Source organism: Condylura cristata, unplaced genomic scaffold, assembly GCF_000260355.1.
Source record: "Condylura cristata isolate star-nosed mole 26May11 unplaced genomic scaffold, ConCri1.0 scaffold00010, whole genome shotgun sequence".
NCBI classification, from domain to species: Eukaryota; Metazoa; Chordata; class Mammalia; order Eulipotyphla; family Talpidae; genus Condylura; species Condylura cristata.
Genome location: NW_004567111.1, coordinates 46917416 through 46935690, shown reverse-complemented (window position 1 = coordinate 46935690; position 18275 = coordinate 46917416). Strand labels below are relative to the sequence as shown.

At 36.9% G+C, this 18275-nt stretch overlaps 1 protein-coding gene across 6 annotated transcripts in view; it reads left to right on the top strand.

Annotated features, from left to right (window-relative positions):
- DCLK1 (doublecortin-like kinase 1) overlaps positions 1–18275 on the top strand; it is a 322359-nt gene that overhangs the window by 279811 nt on the left and 24273 nt on the right. For all 6 annotated transcript variants that reach the window (XM_012723242.1, XM_004680202.2, XM_004680203.2 and 3 more), the window contains 4 exons: positions 8159–8292; positions 9755–9832; positions 10211–10307; positions 12522–12602. In XM_012723242.1, the coding sequence (XP_012578696.1) occupies positions 8159–8292; positions 9755–9832; positions 10211–10307; positions 12522–12602 (390 nt within the window). The remainder of the gene's footprint in view (positions 1–8158; positions 8293–9754; positions 9833–10210; positions 10308–12521; positions 12603–18275) is intronic.

Genomic DNA, 18275 nt, shown 5'->3' with positions numbered 1-18275 from the left:
TTTCTTTTTAAATTTTTGTTCTTGTAGGAACTATAAAAATGCTATAGTTTGGCACTAAAATGCTGTATTTATCAAGTGAATGTTTATTCAAGTCTTTGATTAGTTCAGAGAATTTTTTTGAAAAAGTTTGTTATGGTGCTATTTCTGTCACATTCTAGATTGAAAAATGAAACTGATCATTTCTTATGTTTCCTTTGTCTCTCTCTCTCTTGCTCTCTTTTTTTCACAAATTAATCATCACAGTGACTCTACCTGGTTCTTTTTGCCTGATGCCTAATGATCTGTTTTAGGGCATTTAGATTGTTTTCATGTCTTGGCTATTATATATAGATCCACAATAAACATAGGAGTGCCAGTTCCTTTCAAATTAGTTTTTGTGTTCTTTGGGTTCATTCCTAGGAGTGAAATTGCTGGGTCATATGGTAGATCCATTTTTTAGTAATTTGAGGAACTCCACACAAACTTCCAAAGTGGTTGGACCAGTTTACATACCCACCAGCAGTGTAAGAGGATTTTTTTTTACCACATTCTTGCCAGCACTTACTGTTTCTGTTTTCTTTTAATAGGGGCCATTGTCACAGGTGTGAGGTGATAATCTCATTGTGGTTTTGATTTGTATTTCCCTGATAATAATTGATGTTAAACATTTTTTCATATGTATGTTGCATTTCTTTGCCCATGTTTTCTTCTATATATTTTATGGCTTAAATTCTTACATCCAAATCTTTTATTCAGTTTGAGTATTGTGGATGGTGTGAGAGAGTACTCTAATTTCATTCTTTGGCATGTGACAGTCCATTTTCCCAGCACTGTTTATTGAAAATACTTTTCTTAAAAAAATAAAAAGAAATGAAAAGAATTTTGCCTTAAGATCATCTACCTTCAGTTTATATGATTTGCCACTAGATGGCAAGCTTGCATTCTTGGCAGCAAAAATCATGCATAGCTGTCTATTTCTTTCAGGGAGTTGGGAGGGTTATTTAAAAAATATATATAAGCAGATGCCATCTCCTTAGGCAAGTTAAAGTTTTTACTGGCAGAGATGTAACTTACATCACTAGTGTTTACTAGCCCCCAGAAATAAACAACGATTTGCTTGAAATACACAAGAAAAATAACTTTTTCCTTCCAAACTTCCCTGTACTCTCTGGGACAAAACAATATCTCAGAGAAACTGTCTTTCTTGGTCAAAAATTTCCTTTATAAATTCTACCTCTAGATATTCATGCTTGGCCTTAGTCACTACCAGAATCACACAAGCAGCTGAAGACTGACTTTCACTAAATGGGTTATATCGATCAGTGAACTTCCCAGTTCTCAAGTGAGGAATATAGGTTGTGCTCTAGATCTTCTAATCACCAGCTCACCCCGACACCAAGCTCACAAAACAACAGATTTCCTTCTGCCCTAATCCCATGATTCTTAATCCCCAGATAAATCCATTTTGTGATAGAACAGCTGACTAAGTTGGTAGACAAGGCATATGTTGCAAATAGATTATGTCTAGCAGTCATAGGAAGAAACACAGTGGTGTCGATTTGTAGTCAATCCACTGTTCTATAAACTTGAGCCTCCAGAGTGTTGGTTTATACTCAGGGATGAACCGAAGGAAGGTAGTCAGGACTCACACAGGCTTCTGCATGGCCTTGCTCTAATCAGTGATACCAGTGCTACTTGAATTGAAAATGAATTCTGTCAAGTGATGGAATTGAAATCCAAAAATATCTTTGGCTCTAAAAAGGCTTAAAGGCAGTAAGATGAAATTTAACAAGAAAGAAACACAAATCTCAATGGACTAAGTGGTTTTGGTATAGTTGATTTAATGATCGTTGCAGAAAATCATGTTAGGTAAACTTGACCTGAGCAGGTCAAAGGCTGTTCATTGACCATGAGCTGAGTGTGAGTCATGGCATGACGTAATTGCTGAAAATACTGAGATTGCTCTTTAGTCTCTCCTCACTGAATGAGTGTCAGTGTGATGTCCTCCACTTGGCTCATACCACTTCACTGCTGCCTCAAAGGACCTGAGCCCACACCAGGGGCAGCAAGAGAACCCAGAGAGGCTTGGGAGAAAGTGCAGCATGGTTTCTCTCTGCAATACATGAAAGGCCACAAAGGGGAGACGGGGAAACTTTTGTGCTGGGGTTGAGAGCACTGAACTCAAACTAGATAGAAAATGTTAATGGGTAAAAGAACTGGTTTGACATAAGGAAAAACTTCATATAGGCACTTAGAAAAAAAATGCCTCTAAATGTAGGTAAACATTTAGGGAAAATAGAAGAAAAAACAACCTTTTCCCAAAACACTGTTTAATAGAATAATGTGCCACTTGTGCTACTCAACACTTGCAGAAGGCCCTCTCCAAAATCCTCTCATTCCATCAAGGAGAAGACACAGGGAAGCATATCCCCTTGGTGGGTCTGTATCTGTCTGTTTCACTTTCATGTTTTCTGTCACTGAAGACTAAAATCATATCAAACATTTCATTTTAGTGTCATGGCCTTATTGGACTAGCAAACATCAATGATAATAATACTGTGTTGGCAGAGTTATAGGGATACCAGTCTAACATGTGTATTGGTGCAAGATAGGAGCTTTCTGAAGGCAGTTTGGTAAGGCTTCAATAATATGTGGACTCTGAGACCAAGTAATTCTACATCTAGGAATTTAATCTAAAGAGAAAATCATATATTCTTGTCAGTGTTTAAATATGGAATGTATGTGTGTATAGCTTTACATACATGTATATACTATATGTCAGGGCATGCACTAGTTACATAATGGTATGATGAAGAGACAGAAGAACAGACTGATTAAAATCATGAACTAGAACATACGTGGGCAAAGTTGTGACTCTGCCACCTTTTAGCTGCATAACATTGACAAGTTATCAGACATCTCTGAGGCCTCTTTTTCCCCTTGAAAACATATCAATATAATTATTAAAAGGGCTATTAGGAGGATCAAATGGGACAGTGAGTGTGAAGTTCTCAACGATGCCTCGCATATCCTATGTATTTATTTAGTAAATGTTGGTGGCAGTAATTGTTGGATTATTATGATACATCCATACAGTGAACTATCCAGCAACCACTGAAAATGGAGATGTGAATATTCATTTAGGAAAACATTCAGGAGATAAAGTCCAGTGAATAAAAAGGGCAGGAAAGAGAGAAAGGAAGTTCTGGAAATACATGACCCAGAATGAGAAAACAATGGTTATTTGTCTATAATTATTTTTTCTAATATTCCTGTAATGACATATTGGATATTACTTGTATAAAAAAAACCTAACTGTAATTTTTAAAATGTGCAATAATGTGGAATTCCCCACAGTTTTAGCATTTAGGATATACCATTACTAATAGAATCAAACTGTACATGTTTCATCTTTTTTTCACTACAGCTAAATAGGATTTTTTAGCAATGTATGTGACCATTTTAATATGAGGATGAGTATCAGGTTTCCTGGAGGCTCTTTTCAAATCTCCATCTTCCCAGCTATTTCTAGCATGATACTTGGAAAAACTATTTTATTTTTCTCTCCAGTATTGTTATCACTCTTCTGACTTCTATACAACTTTTCTTGTTAATGATTTCATTTAACTTTTGATTAACATTTTACATGTCAATGTAAAATGAGTTTGGTTTAAGATTTACTTTACTACCTATTATTAATTAATTAACAATTCTAAAGTATGTGTACTATACAGTGTATTTTGCATAGTAATTCCCTGCATGAATTTTCTTTTAGTTTACTTCTTAAAGATTAAAGATGTACAGTTAATAATCCATTTTCCCTAGGAAGCATCATAAAGGTCATATATCATGACTGGAAAGAAATCAGTATTTGTAAAATGCTATATTTGCTACAAGTTAATTGACATTTTTCTTGGTTTCTTGCCACTTTAGTTCAATTCTATTCAGTGAAATAATTTTTAGAAACTATTGAGCTCCTGTTTGAAGAATCTTTCAGTGATTCCTAATGATTAATCAACTAGCTTTCAGTGGGATTATTTATCCTTCAATTCATAAGAACATTGAGAATTACGTTTGTTCCAACACATCTGTTATATAAATCAGTTTTAGCTTTATATTGCAGGAGTTTCAAAAACCATTTACTGGGTTCAGGTTACTAGTGAATTTTCATATTATTTTATGGACACTTGTTTCACGAACAATTATTTTATGATTATGTATTAACTCTCACTTTTTCAAATAACTTTTCCAAATGGTCTCCGTTTCCAATCGGAGGGAATTCGGGCATATGCCCAAACATCTACTGTTCAGCGAGTTAAAGTTCCTGCAAAATCCCAGGCAAATGAAAAGAAACAAAAATAGAATTCTTATTTAAAAGAGAAAAATCCAGTGTAAAATACCAGTGTGCCAAAGTCTACATACCTGACCTTTCACTATATCTATTCTTGGTTGGGACATGCTTCAGCTTTTAATTGGAACCTTTTTCATAATTGTTGTCATTTAACACATTTAGTCTGTCAAATCATGGGATGTCTTTATAGCCATATAATAAACCCTAGAGAACAACTTCTCTGACTGTAGCCATCTGCAATGATCACAAGAGTAGCTTACAAAATACTGACAGTCTTTATGGTAATAGGATACATATGGCAGCTCACAATTATGTGTAGCTGCATTCAATTAGTGTTGTACAATTACACAGTTTTATTGCTTAGTTAAAACAGTGAAAGCACTACATACCGGGTAATTTGCACTAATCCCCATCTCTTTAATAGCCCCTCGGTGTTTAAAATGTGGGGAAACATCCATAGCATTTAAAGGACCTGGAAGGAACATTAAATTGTATCACATGTTGAGAATACCCTTTGATTGACAATTAATGTACTCTCACCTCAAGTGTGGGTCTTGTTTTATGGAGGCTCTAAAATACGGTAGTCTCCCCAAAGTTCTTCTACCAGAACCCCACTTGCTGCATTGGGCTGTAGTCTGGCCATGTTCTTTCTGTTTGACGGTCAGGTGAGGCGAGTAGCTGAGGAGCAACTCAGAGCCGTGTAAGCCAAGGACGAGCCACTTTCGATGTAAACTCGTTAGAGGCTTTTCTGATTCTTAACTTTTAATTAAAAACTTAGTTCAAAATGAATTTATAGCTGCCAGTTGGTAAAATCCTTCCTGCAGATGATTTTGAGCGGGTGTGTGTGTGCGCGCATGTGCGTATGAGTGTGTTTGAAACAGATGTATTTAGCAAGCTGTGATTTTAAGGAAAATTTTAATTATGTTTTTCTTTTTAAGTTTTGTGTATGTGTGTGAAAATCAGAATTGCATTTTTCAATGGCCTCAGTCATGTTCCTCTGTTATTGGCTTAGGAAGAAATAAGGGTGAGTGTGTGTTGGGTTCCCGCAGGCACTGATGGTGAGCCCCACTTATGAAACAGGCTCCTTATTCCACTTAGGAAACATGTCCTCATTTTTGAGGAGAGGAAGCCCTGGAATATATTCTTCTGTAACTTTCTCAAAAAGTGTTGACAGAGGAAAACCCAAGGCAACCTTGTTTCCTGCCTTGCCTGACAGTAAGTTAAACAGAGTCCCGAAATAAAGGTCTGGACAGTTATTCACCTGCAAAAACATTTTGCTGAAGCATTTCTAATGCACTGTGTCTAGAAATGTTTTCAATTACCTGGAATAGGGCTTTGTGTTTAAGCTCTTATTGTCTCTCATAAACATCATGTAAACTTCTTTGTGTTCTTGAAAATTCTCCTACACTAATTTCAAACAAAATAAGGGACATATAGAAATGATTAATGGGAAAGAAAAAGAATAGTGAAATAATGGAGTCTATATGTTCTGTTTAAATGGTATTGGGTGTATTTTAGAAGAATTATTACACTGAGATTATCCCATCTTCTTTATTTCAGATAGTTTTATAATGCTTTTTTCCTGAGTTATTGAAATTTTGAACTATTATGCGCTGCTATATTAAATGAAATTAGCATATAGTTACATATTAAATGAAATTTCTATTAAAATATAGGTGTACAAAAACCACACCTTTGCTCCTTCCAAGAGAATTAGCTGGACGTATTCAGAATGAAAATGTAACTTATAACCACATCTACCAACATCTGTTTTTATCCAACTCTTGAATAAAGTTAGGTGATTACAGATAGTATGCTTAGGGAAAAGTCACAAAATTCCTGTATAAATGGAGTTGTGTAGATTGAAGTCTGCACCACCTTACAAAACATGCCCCGTGAATGTTTGGACCTAACAGAGCATCAAAGCAAGAGATTGTTTTGCAGCTTAGAAAGTTTTTCCTAACAAAATGGAATTAAGGAAGTAAACAGTTCTGTTCTGTCTGGAAGATAAACTAGATGCTCTGGTAGATGTTTCCATCTCAGATTTCTTTTCATGAAAAACATTCGCTTGTCATTTGGATGGCCCAAAAGGCTGGCATGTGAGACTACAACGGAGGGATTTTTTTTGCCTGAAAATGTTTAGGTTGGGGACAACTCTGTGTTTTGCAATTCTGGTGCCTCAAAGTCTCTAACTCAAACTTGTTCACCAGGGCTAGGCAGCTGCTTCATGAAACCAGAAAGGGGTGTCCATCTCAGTCAACAGCTGGGCAAAGCCACATCCATAAGCCACACACAGCTATCTTTGCCCTAACAGCCCAAGTGCAGATAGCTCCAGTGCCTGCTCGCGGGGTGTCTTGATCAGAGCCGAGTTCTTTCAGAGAAGCCTCCATGTTCTGAATGTGAAGAACATGTAAAGGATGTGTCCTGCCCAGAAGAGACACTGACTCTCCAGAGAAGAAGGGGCTGACTGCCTGCCGCTGCCAAAATAGTTAGATCCAAACGGTCGTTGCTGATACTGCAGCTTAGCTGGCCAAACATCTGCACTTTATGTTGCAAGGAAATGAGAAGCTCCTCTACAGTTTCTCAAAAGCAGGCCAACAGGGCGTGTGAACGGTAGCGGCACTCCTGATGTGTGGAGATGTGCCTTGCTGTGCAGGAGGTTCAAACTGCTGTACAAGTGCAGATGATCATAGAGCGATAACAGAAGAACATGTAGGCCTTCACTTGCTCAATGAATTCTTTTCATGTACAAGGAAAATTTCACCATTCCTTGAGGCATCTCCTGGCAACCACATTTGCTGGAAATACTAGCCTTGGACTGTGATTTTCTTTTTATCTTGTTGATTCCAATAGAGGGTACTGAATTAGAAACTCTGAATGTTCTTCAATCTTTAATTCGAGATAATGTAAGTTTTTTGGAATAGTTTTTGGAGGAGATCTGTTTGGTTTGATCATGGACTAGAATTAAAGGCATGGACCTGCCTGTGGTCACATGCTTCCTTTTCTTGATTTGTTGGGTGAAAGACTGGAGACTTTTACTGCTTTAATAAGGAAACCTGGACAGAATGCTGACGCTGCACTTGATAAATCTTTCCAAATTGCCACAGGTGAAATGAAAAGTTAATATCCCTTTCAATTATTAATAAAAAAAAAGTAAATAGGTCTCATCAGAAATGGGACTCTGAAAATAAAGTATTTTAATATACGTGTAGTTTTTTAATCAATTACTAAAGAACCAAATTTTGAAAGCTTCTAATATACTAAAATGAAGAGGTAATTGTTTTCATAAATTAGAAATACTACACTAGAGACTTTCTATGTCATTGTAGTCTTTAAATCAACTTAAATTGCAGAAAACATCAAGTGCAATAAGCCAAAGGAAAAGAAAATCACATAATTCATACTACCCAGATACAGACACACCAACACTTAGTTTTTCAGACATTTTTCCTTGTATGAGTTTTTTTTTAATAGATACATTATACAAACCATTTCTGAAATCTGCTGTCCTCACTTTCCAAACATAATTCATTTCAATAAATATAAACCCATGTCGCTATTTTAATGGTCATGGAACATCTCCTTGTATGAATTTACCATAATCTATAGAACAAATTTCTCTCTCGTTTGTTCACCATGTTTCCAATTCAGCTGTAATCGAAAAAAGATATTCTTCTGTGTATATCCTTACATTGTTGCCAGATTTTTTTTTTAACTTGAGGATAAATACAGTAAATCTAAACTACATTGCCCTTCCATTTTTTTCAGCAGTTTTTTTTTTTTTATCTTTTGGTTTTAAGACACTTTCACTACTTACTTTTACTTTAGGTTTATGAACACCAAGATGGCAGCAAATCACTGAAGCTGGGGGACTTTGGGCTGGCCACTATCGTTGATGGCCCTCTGTATACAGTCTGCGGCACCCCGACATATGTGGCTCCAGAAATCATTGCAGAGACTGGGTAAATTTATGTATTTATTGAAGTGCTGGGTTACAAAATAACCATCTACTTCAAGAATAGGAGAAACAGTACTGCTTTTTCCCACCCAGGTAGAATAGGCTATCAGATTTCTTTTTCTTTTTCTTTTTTTTAACTTTAAAGTGGGAGCCATTTTCCCTAATCAGGTTGCCAATTACTGCAATCCTGTTTAAGGTTTCCATTTGGCTTTTGTTAAGGGTAGAACAGTAGTTATTAACTCCAGAGTAAAAAAAAAAAAAAATGTTTGGACTAACAGGAAAACATACAGTGATGGTAATTAACTTATTTGGGGGATAAAAGGTACAGACACTGCTGTGTGCTATGATTACAGTGTCTCATGGTTATTTCTCTCTTCTGCTATTTCTCAAGCCCAATCCCTTCTTGGTTCTCTTAATGGTTCATTGATTATCTGTAGAGTACACCCTTGGGTTGCTGGGAATATCTATGTACAGCGGTTAGACCAGGCTCTAAGCTCCTTTATTTAATTCTTATTCTTCCAGTAGATGGGGTGATTACCATTTTGCACATGTATAAAGTCAAACTCTGATGGTTGAAGTACCATGTAAGCTCTTCACTTTCCTGCAGTCCAAGTCTCTTTGCGAAGAGCCTCATTCATTACCAAGGAACATAGTGGGCTCTGAAGGTGCTGTTCTTCTTAGAAGGATAAAGAAGGGTGGGACACCGAAAGAAGGCAGCCCTCCTTTTTCCTTCTATTAGCAGAACTGACTTACAGCTAGCCGTCTAGGTTGTATCCTCTGATGTGATCAAGTATGATCATATTTCTGCTTGTATCATAGACAGGAAAGGTAGAAAAATGAAAGGTTAAGAATGGAAATCCATAAAGTGATATGTATTAGAAAAGAACTTTTTTACTCATCAAATTCAAGTACGTTGGAAGCCCACATGCAAAGCCAGGCCTGACCACCTTCAAGGACACAGTCAACTATGAACCCCCAGATGGCTTTCAGGGAGGAAGTGGTGTGTGGCGGCGAAGAGGATTGGATGAGATCTTGAAGACGTTGGGTGGACCCTGTTCAACCACTAATTGTGTCTTCTTGAGCACAATTATTTACCCCTCTGAAACTTTTCTTTAAAATAGACATAAGTACTCGTCCTATAACTTAACAGTGTTAAGATAATGTATGTGCTACTTTACAAACTGGAAAATGTCCTATATGTAATTATTATTTCTAAAGCTAGTGAGTTAGTCTCAAAGGTCCATTCCATTCATACAGTTGATTAGCTTTTGATAAACCCTGTGTTGATATCTTTCACTTTCTGATATTTGGATAAAAGCCTAAACTTCTATCTCCTTGTTATTTATGTGCTTAACATAATTTCTTTTTGATGGTGCTCTCCTTGAATTAGAGTAGATCTATTTTGCCATGCCCCATAATTTGTCCTGGCCTGACTTTACTAATTCTAACCTTGCTTACTTTTCCAGATATGGCCTCAAGGTGGACACCTGGGCAGCTGGTGTGATCACTTACATTCTGCTATGTGGTTTTCCTCCTTTCCGTGGGTATGGGCAGCAATCTTTTATTCAGCAGCAAGAAAGCATTCCTGTATTCTCTAAGTGATCCATTTGGCCTTTTTGCACAGAGCAGCCTGCAACAGGGACCTAATAAGAACTTTACTTGCAATGCCTGTTATTTTTTCCATGTTGTGCATGCTAATTTACATGCCTTCCATAAATCTTCCTCATATAATTTAAAACCTCATTCGTTCTTAATTTAAAAAAAAAAAAAACAGTTCCATATTGACATTCTGAATTGCTTAGGGACAAATATTTTACGCATTTATGGGGAAAGGAAGGGTTCCAATGCATTAGCATGAAGAGACATACTCTGAGTTGATGCTTTGGTGCTGTTTTTTACTTGTTGTTCATTCGTGTAAACAGAAGTGGTGATGACCAGGAGGTGCTTTTTGATCAAATTCTGATGGGACAAGTGGACTTTCCTTCTCCATACTGGGATAATGTTTCCGATTCTGCAAAGGTAGGTGTCTAATGCTTCCTCCTTTCTTACAACCTGTGTATCAGTGGGGTTATTGACTTTGGATCATTGCTTGCAGGAACAAATTACATAAATGTAATTTCTGTACACGTTTTTGTTGCAGTTACTAGGTTTCCCAAGACTTCACAATCATCAAGCCATCTGTTCATAGTCATCCCAACTTATGAAGTGACTCTGCTTCCCTCGCTTGTCAGTTTTATCACATTGCTATGATTATTCCTTGCCTATCAAGCTTGAGACCACTTCAGATATCTGCATGGCTTGTTGTTTCATTTCTTATGGATTTTAATTTAAATTTTTAGTGAAGCTTTCTGATCCTGTTTCCAGTCCTAGCTTTTAAGCCCTACTTGCCACACCTTCTCTTCCTCTCTATTTTTCTCTATGGCACTTGTACCCCTATGTCCATCTGGTATACCAGATAGCACCCTACCTATACTTAACTATCTACTTTCCTATTTAATTACTTACCACATACATAACTACATTTTATTTGTTTCACTATTCTCTCTTTTCTAGAATGTAAATTCCATCAAGTCAAGGATTTTTTGTCAATTGTGTATTGCAATGTGATCAGTGCCTAATAGTGATCAATAAGTACAAAACCAGTGTTCAACATATATTTAATTAATGAAGAAATAAATAAGCGAATGAATTAAACAGTTAGTCACAGTAGAGGAATGTAGCATGAGTCGAAATGCTTAAGAAAGTCATCATGAAGAAGCTGTGATTTCATGTGGCCCTTGAAAGACAGCTAAGATTGATAACCAGAGGGGGATAAGGAATATGATCTTTGATCCATTTACCTAAAAATAAACATTTAATAAAATTATAAAAATGTCACACTAAGACAAAATTAGACCATAAGATATAAAGAGAACTTTTTAAATGATTCCTGAAATTTCAGTCTCCAAGCATTGATTTTAATTTTGAAAAGTCCATATGGAGAAATAATTATCTTTTGACTATTCAATGTATATGCCTTTCCTTCTGTGGTCCTGAGAAAGAGTTAGATTTAAGAACTGACTCCATTGGCCTGGCTACTTTACACAGAAAATGATGCATTTTGAGCCCACGTCTCTCGTTTCCTAGGACTGTCTAGAAATATGTCTGTAGGCCTATGGGAAATTGAGAGTAGTCACAGAGAAAGTGCACAACTCCAGAGATGGAAGTGGAGGTATTTTCACCTATGAGCAGACCCCTCAGGAACCTGTCCAGCTCTCAAATTAGTCACTCCCTAATGTGAGGGTTCAAAGTTCCTGACAGAACCATCTCCTACACCCTCTTGGGAACTGGCAAAGTGTATCACATACAGTAGTTGCCTTAATAAGTCCTGACCCATGTTTAAAAGTATAGGTAGCATCTCTCTATCAACGGAAATAAATTTATCCCCATCATGGAGTGATACTCAGAGTTGTAAATATAAGGAATTTATATGAATCTAACCATTTTGTTATAAGGGGACAGCTAACCCCAGAGTGGACAAATTCATCATTAAAACTCAAGCTCTGCTTTCCTTATTAATTAATCCAATTAATTAAAACTTATCAGGAAGTTTCACTAATTTAAGAAATATTAGGTCATTTACCTTTTTAAAATTCTATTTTATTTGGATTGATTGACCTGATATTTTTTTCAAACAGTTTTAATTTATATAGAATTTTTTAGCTACTAAAGAATATTTTCTATTTTACCAACTAGCTACTAGCAATTCTGTCAGTTTTTCTCACTTCTTGCTTTCAAAATTAAATATGCCTTGTTTCAATTAGAGGAAAAATCCATTTTCCTTCCAGCTGTCAAAGTGAAAGTGTAAGTTTTCAATATGTGATTCTTATATTAAAACAACTTTTGAATCTGTCTTTAAAGAGCAAAATTCTTAAGGCAAACTAATTCTTTAACTTGTATTTCTTTATTAACTTATATTTCTTTATTAACATGTTTATGGAACTGATTTTAATATGAATTTCATTTAATTTTTCCATCAAATATAAGATATATATTTATAATTCCATATGTTTATCTTTATTTGAACTTTTGACAATGTCATTTAGGTAGTTTGAGTAATTTGAATTGATATATTTAAGGTTTAGAAGCTTTTCTGAACCAAAAAAAAAAAAACTTCTGCATGTTCTGCATTTGAGAACATCTGTATGTTTACCTTAAAAGTAAGACATATGGGATTACTGTTTACCTTCACAGGAGCTCATTACCATGATGCTGTTGGTCAATGTTGATCAGCGATTTTCAGCCATACAAGTCCTCGAGCATCCCTGGGTTAATGTAAGTGACTCCTTCTCATCCTTATGTTCAGTCCTATCTTGCCTTTTTTAAGAGTGCAGCTTTCCTAATGGTGTCACTTTTCTTTTAAAGTGTTGTATTGTGTTAGTTCCACCCCCTCAAGTGTACCAGAACAGCTCTGGAATCTCCCTTGCTCCATGAGGATCTCGGATGTATTAGTGTTGATGTGCATGCCCATAGTCCCTTGCACAAAGCATATCATTTGGTTCAGATGGCACTGTCTTCTACTGTCTAGGTATGTTTGGTCACTACCCACTACCCCACAACCTACTCTGTGTGGATCAGATTAGGGCTCAATCACTATCAGTAAGTAAGAACATATTTTCTGAGTCAGTACTGCCTTTGTGTCAGTTCTACCCAAAATACGAATGACCCAAGAGTCGCTGCAGAAACCTTGGAGTACTCCAATACAGCGCTTTTCAAACTTGCACATGCTCACAGTTCACCCAGGAATCTCATTAAAATGCAGGCTCAACCTCTGGCCTGTACCCCAGTTCTGTATGCACAAATAAATAAATCTTTAAAAAAAATGCAGGCTCAAATAGAATAGGTCTGAATTTCTAAAAGCTCCCAGATGTTATTTCTGCTGCTACTATTTGAGTACAAGTGTTTAATCACATTTCTCTAGCTGTGAAATGATTTTTTTTTAGAGCAGAGTTCTGTGTTTTGTTTCTTTTTGCATAGAAGAACTGGGGTATAGGCCAGAGGGGCAGGAGGCAAGAACATTTACCAGAGACAGAGTGAGGAGCAGAACAGGCAGATCTACTGAAATACACTGCTGACGGAAGCACAGGAGAGATCTGCTGTGCCATGTGGGTCACCTTCCTGGCAGGGGATCAAAGTGAGGCTGAGCAGCAGTGACAGAGCTGAGATTTAACCCCTGGGCCACCAGAGTCATTATTGTTTTAATCTTATATGTCTCTGCAATTGATTGATGAACTTTGACTTTAATAATAATAAACAATCCTAGTGAAATGATTAATTTACAGAGTTGCCCAGGACTATTTTAGGCATCTAACATACATAACATACTGTGTTTTCCCCACGGTCTTACAGTGTTAGTACTATTCTTATCTCATTGACAGATGCCAGTTCTGCATATCTAGCTTTAATGATTTTGACTGCCAAATAGAAAACAGATACAGATTTTGATAAAGATACCAACAGGGGAATAGGTATGGACAAACAAAATGTTAGTTCATTGATATAAATTATGCCGTCCTCTCTACTGATTTGAATGATCTGGCAGAAAGTTGAAGGCAGCAAGTTGTTCCACTTCTCTGAGTGTCTGGTTATGATTTTTTTTTTCAAAATAACTGATTATTGAGCATAAGTTATATTAAAAGCATCTTGTTGAGACAGACTATATGTGAGGTGACAAGAGTATGGAATCTAGTTCATGCTCTGTCACTTGATAGACATCACCCCCTGTTCCCAAACAATACACATCTGAGCTTGATGCCTCACACCTCCTGCGTGGTTATTATAACATACTTTTCTGTGTTTTCTATGCAAAAATACATCGTGACTTTTCTGACAACCCAATATATATATATATATATATATATATATATATATATATCTTATGCATACCCACAAATGCACACATTTGTGAATATGCACAAAAATGCAGTAAAGTTTTTTTTTTTTTAAGATTTATTTATTTATGCATATAGAAATGGGGTGTAGGCTAGAGGTGCAGGAGCGGTGAGAGGATTCACCAGAGACAGAGTGTGGAACAGAACAGGCCACTGCTGAGGGGAGCAGCGGGCAGGTCAGGAAAGGTCTGCTACACCATGTGGATCACCTCCGGGGTGGGGATTGAACTCATGCTAAAGTGGCTTTAGCTTCTTAGTGATGTGCTTTAACCCGCTGCACCACGAGGGAGGGCCCAAAGGTTTTTCACAATGTTTTATACTAGAACTTCCCAAATGATATACAAATGAACAGATAATAATCCTATCAGGCTGCAAAGACAAACCAAGCAGGGTGGCCAGAGCCCACCAATAGTCACTTGAACCTCAGCCACCTTTACATTTGCTCCAGGGTGTTAAACAAAAATTACCTTCCATGACGTGGGAATGTTTAAGAAGCATCCCATGCATGCCCAGAGTGACTTCCCAAAGATTTGTGATGGAGGCAGTATTTGCAGCTGGATATCTCCAACTCTAAGCCTATGTCATATGAAGTCCGTGTATCACACTTTTTCTACCTTCCTTTGTTATACAAGACGTCATGTGAAGATTGCAGAAGAGTGCAATATGTACATTGCCATCATTATAGTGGTTGTTCATACAAGTTAGCAACCTTTCCGCAGTAACTGACCCAGGTCATAGTGCCTTTCCCTTAGAAGTGCAGGGTGGAAGAGACACAAGCCAGCCACAGACTCTCTTGGTGGCAGCATTTGGTTCTCATTGATGCTAATTAAAAGCCCATGGTCCACAAATTGTCAAATTACACATTGTCCCTAGAAAGACTGACATTGTGACCACAGAGAATAAACCAGAAAATCTGAATTTGAAACAGGGTCTTTGAAGTTTCAAAAAGAACCATGGAAGAAAGGAATTAATAGAAGATTGCAAAGAGTCATTTTGGATTTTTAAATCCATTGTCATTAGGAGGATTATTTCCTGCCAGGTCTGCTCTCCAGTAATTTTGTCTGATACAACCAGCCCCACAAGATGGGAGAACGGCTACTCCAGCTGGGCTCTATAGAGAGAGATCATGGTGAGGAAGGGCCATGGAAGACTTCCTGGAGGAGATGTCAGACTTCCATGCTGGAGGAAGCTTGGAGGGAGATATCCAGGAAGATGGGAATATTTTCTAGATTTATTTACAAATATGTCTAGATTCATGAGTGTAAACAAACATCTATACACACAAGGGACTAGAAAGCTCTGGGGGACAGCATAATCCTTTATCCTGAGTTTAAACTAACAGCTCTATATCAATGATATCCCACTTACTGGGGTAAAGAAGCAAAATTCATAAGACCCTGGCTGCTACCTCTGAAAAACTAAGTAGTTCTTGCTTCCAGGAAGCGATCTACATATCTCAGTGGTCTCTCTTTCCCTTCCTAATCTGTTTTGTACACCATTTTACATGTGGCCCACTGTCTGTCATAATTATATTCCATAGCTCCTTCTGGATGTGAATACGACTATCATTTTATTTTCCCTTTCAGATTATTTAAGTATAGTTAAAGCAAAGATAACATGTTAAAAATAACTTAGGAGATATAAAACTAAAAATTGTCCTTTTTTTTAAAGACGTATTTATTCGTACAAGAACAAGGGACAGGCCAGAGGTGCAGGGGGTGAGAGGATTCACCAGAGACAGAGTGGGGAGCAGAACAGGCAGATTAATTGAAATACACTGCTGAGGGATGCAGGGGGTGGAACAGGAGAGGTCTGCTGTACCATGTGGGTCACCTCCCTGACCGGGATGGAACCTATGCTGCAGTGGCTGTGGACAGTTTCATAGTGCTGTGCTTTAACTTGTTGCACCACCAGGAAGAACCCAAAATTGTCCTTTGTAATTTGAAAAGACCTTAGATTATAAAGGGAAAATATATATTGAGTTTAGCAAATACATTTTTAAAATGTAATGAGTAAAGTTATTGCTTAACTTTTACACTTTTATTTATATAGTATTAACTAAATCAGGAAAAAAGGGGTTTTTTTGTCTCAAAATAACAAATGAAAAAAAAATACACATGTAAGCTTTCAGCATTGATAGTTGCTGTCTGTGAATTTAACAAATGAACAACCAAGCAATCAAAATAAATACATTAGGAATTTGAAAGGTCATTTAACAAGCCAAGATATTTCACTTTTGCTGATCAAATTATATGATTACCACAGAGAACACTACATAAGGGGGAAAGGCTAACAATAATTATAGGGGTTCTGAGGAGTCATCAGAGAGTCTTCTGTGATTACTCATTTCTTCATTGCTTGTTCCTTTCACCTTGGGTCAGTTAAGATTGAGAAGATGTTCTCTTAGGAAGCAAAGTAGAGCATAGGGCAGTGAAATTGAATAATATTGCCAGCAGAAGCCACTTATGATAACCTTACTCCAGGGGCTTCCCCTGGGCTCATGTTGATGTTCTGTTCTCTCTGGCTGTAAATCCCAATGTACTTCTTGGTGTGCTGGGTTTCTGCTCTGTTGTTGGGAGAGTTTTGAGCATGGTGTCTCAGTGGATGGTTCCCACAAGGCAGCATTAGGGTGTGACCTGGGGTAGTCATTTTACTCCTTTGAAACTGTCTGTGAAATGGAGAGAGTAGTATCTGTCTCTTAGATTGCTGTGAGGATGAAGATGAAGAGAGAATTATATATTTGAAGATCCCGAGAAGACAGTCTTCAGCGCTAGTACTTCATAGGTACATAAATAAATGGTGAGTTTGAGTCTGAGGCAACCACTCTCATCTATGTGCTGATAAAATGCAAACTGTGATTAAAGTTGACATATGAGAAGCTTGATTAAAGAACAAGACCCCTCCTCTAAAAAACAATCCTGTGTGTACTTCAAGCTTCATCTCATTAATTCATATATTATCAACTTTATAATATCACAACCATTTGCTTTAATGTAGCTACAAAATACCAGTAGGAATTGTCCTAGCTAAGTTTATTTACCTTATTACTCATCTAATGGAGAATGATGTGATTTAGGCACATATTATGTGAGACTAAGATTGGTAATAAAGACCTTGATCATTCCAGAGACTAGGACAAGATTTAATCATTTTCTCCCAGTTGGCACGTTTACTGATAGCAAATGTACATTAGTGATAAGCACATAATCTCCATTGAGATTTCCAAAAAATTTTCTTGTTCGTGATTTGTAAGTTATCACCACCATAATATATACATATTACATAATATATATCAAATATATTATTGTGATTGCATTTTTATTTGAAAGGGTTGACTTATTTTATCTCATGTTATTCTTCTGCTACTTTATCAATGCTATTCTCCAAATTTATTTTTGTCCTTCAATTATTTTTCTGAGCTTACTGACAAGGAAACCGGGACTCAAAGTCTGCAGCAGAAAGCTCAGTGCCGTGTCTAGCACAAGGTCCCATGCCTGAGTTATGCCCCTAGAGACTCTGATATAATTGATATTGCTCTGCCAACTGACCATTGGGACTTGTAAACTCTTCCAGGTGATTATAATGTGAAACCACGTTTGAAAACCTCTGTCTTAGTGGAAAGGGCTGATTTGAATAAACCCACTGCAAGTATTTAACTGATTCAAGCCCTCCTATATCTTCCTGGCCTTTAAATTTTCTTTTTCCTCCCTTATTTCATCTACCTTCTACTTTGAAAAGATAACTTCTAAGCCAAGCCATTCACAAAGAACAAGAGGGAGAAAAAAAAAACAAGAACCTAGATAAGCTACCAAAATATTCCATGCTAATAAAAACCAGCCTTGCTCGACAAAAATACATAAACACCCATCTTTCTGTGCCAGCAGAACTTGTTAGAAATTACAGGACCCCAGTGATACTGTAATAATAAATAAAAATATTCATCTGTCATCTATATGAAAAACTGTACATGACATAGAATTCCCCTTTCCATCTGGGCATCTTATCCCCTCTCTTCTTCAAGGTAGATCTTCATTTACTTTATATTCTCTGCCCAACT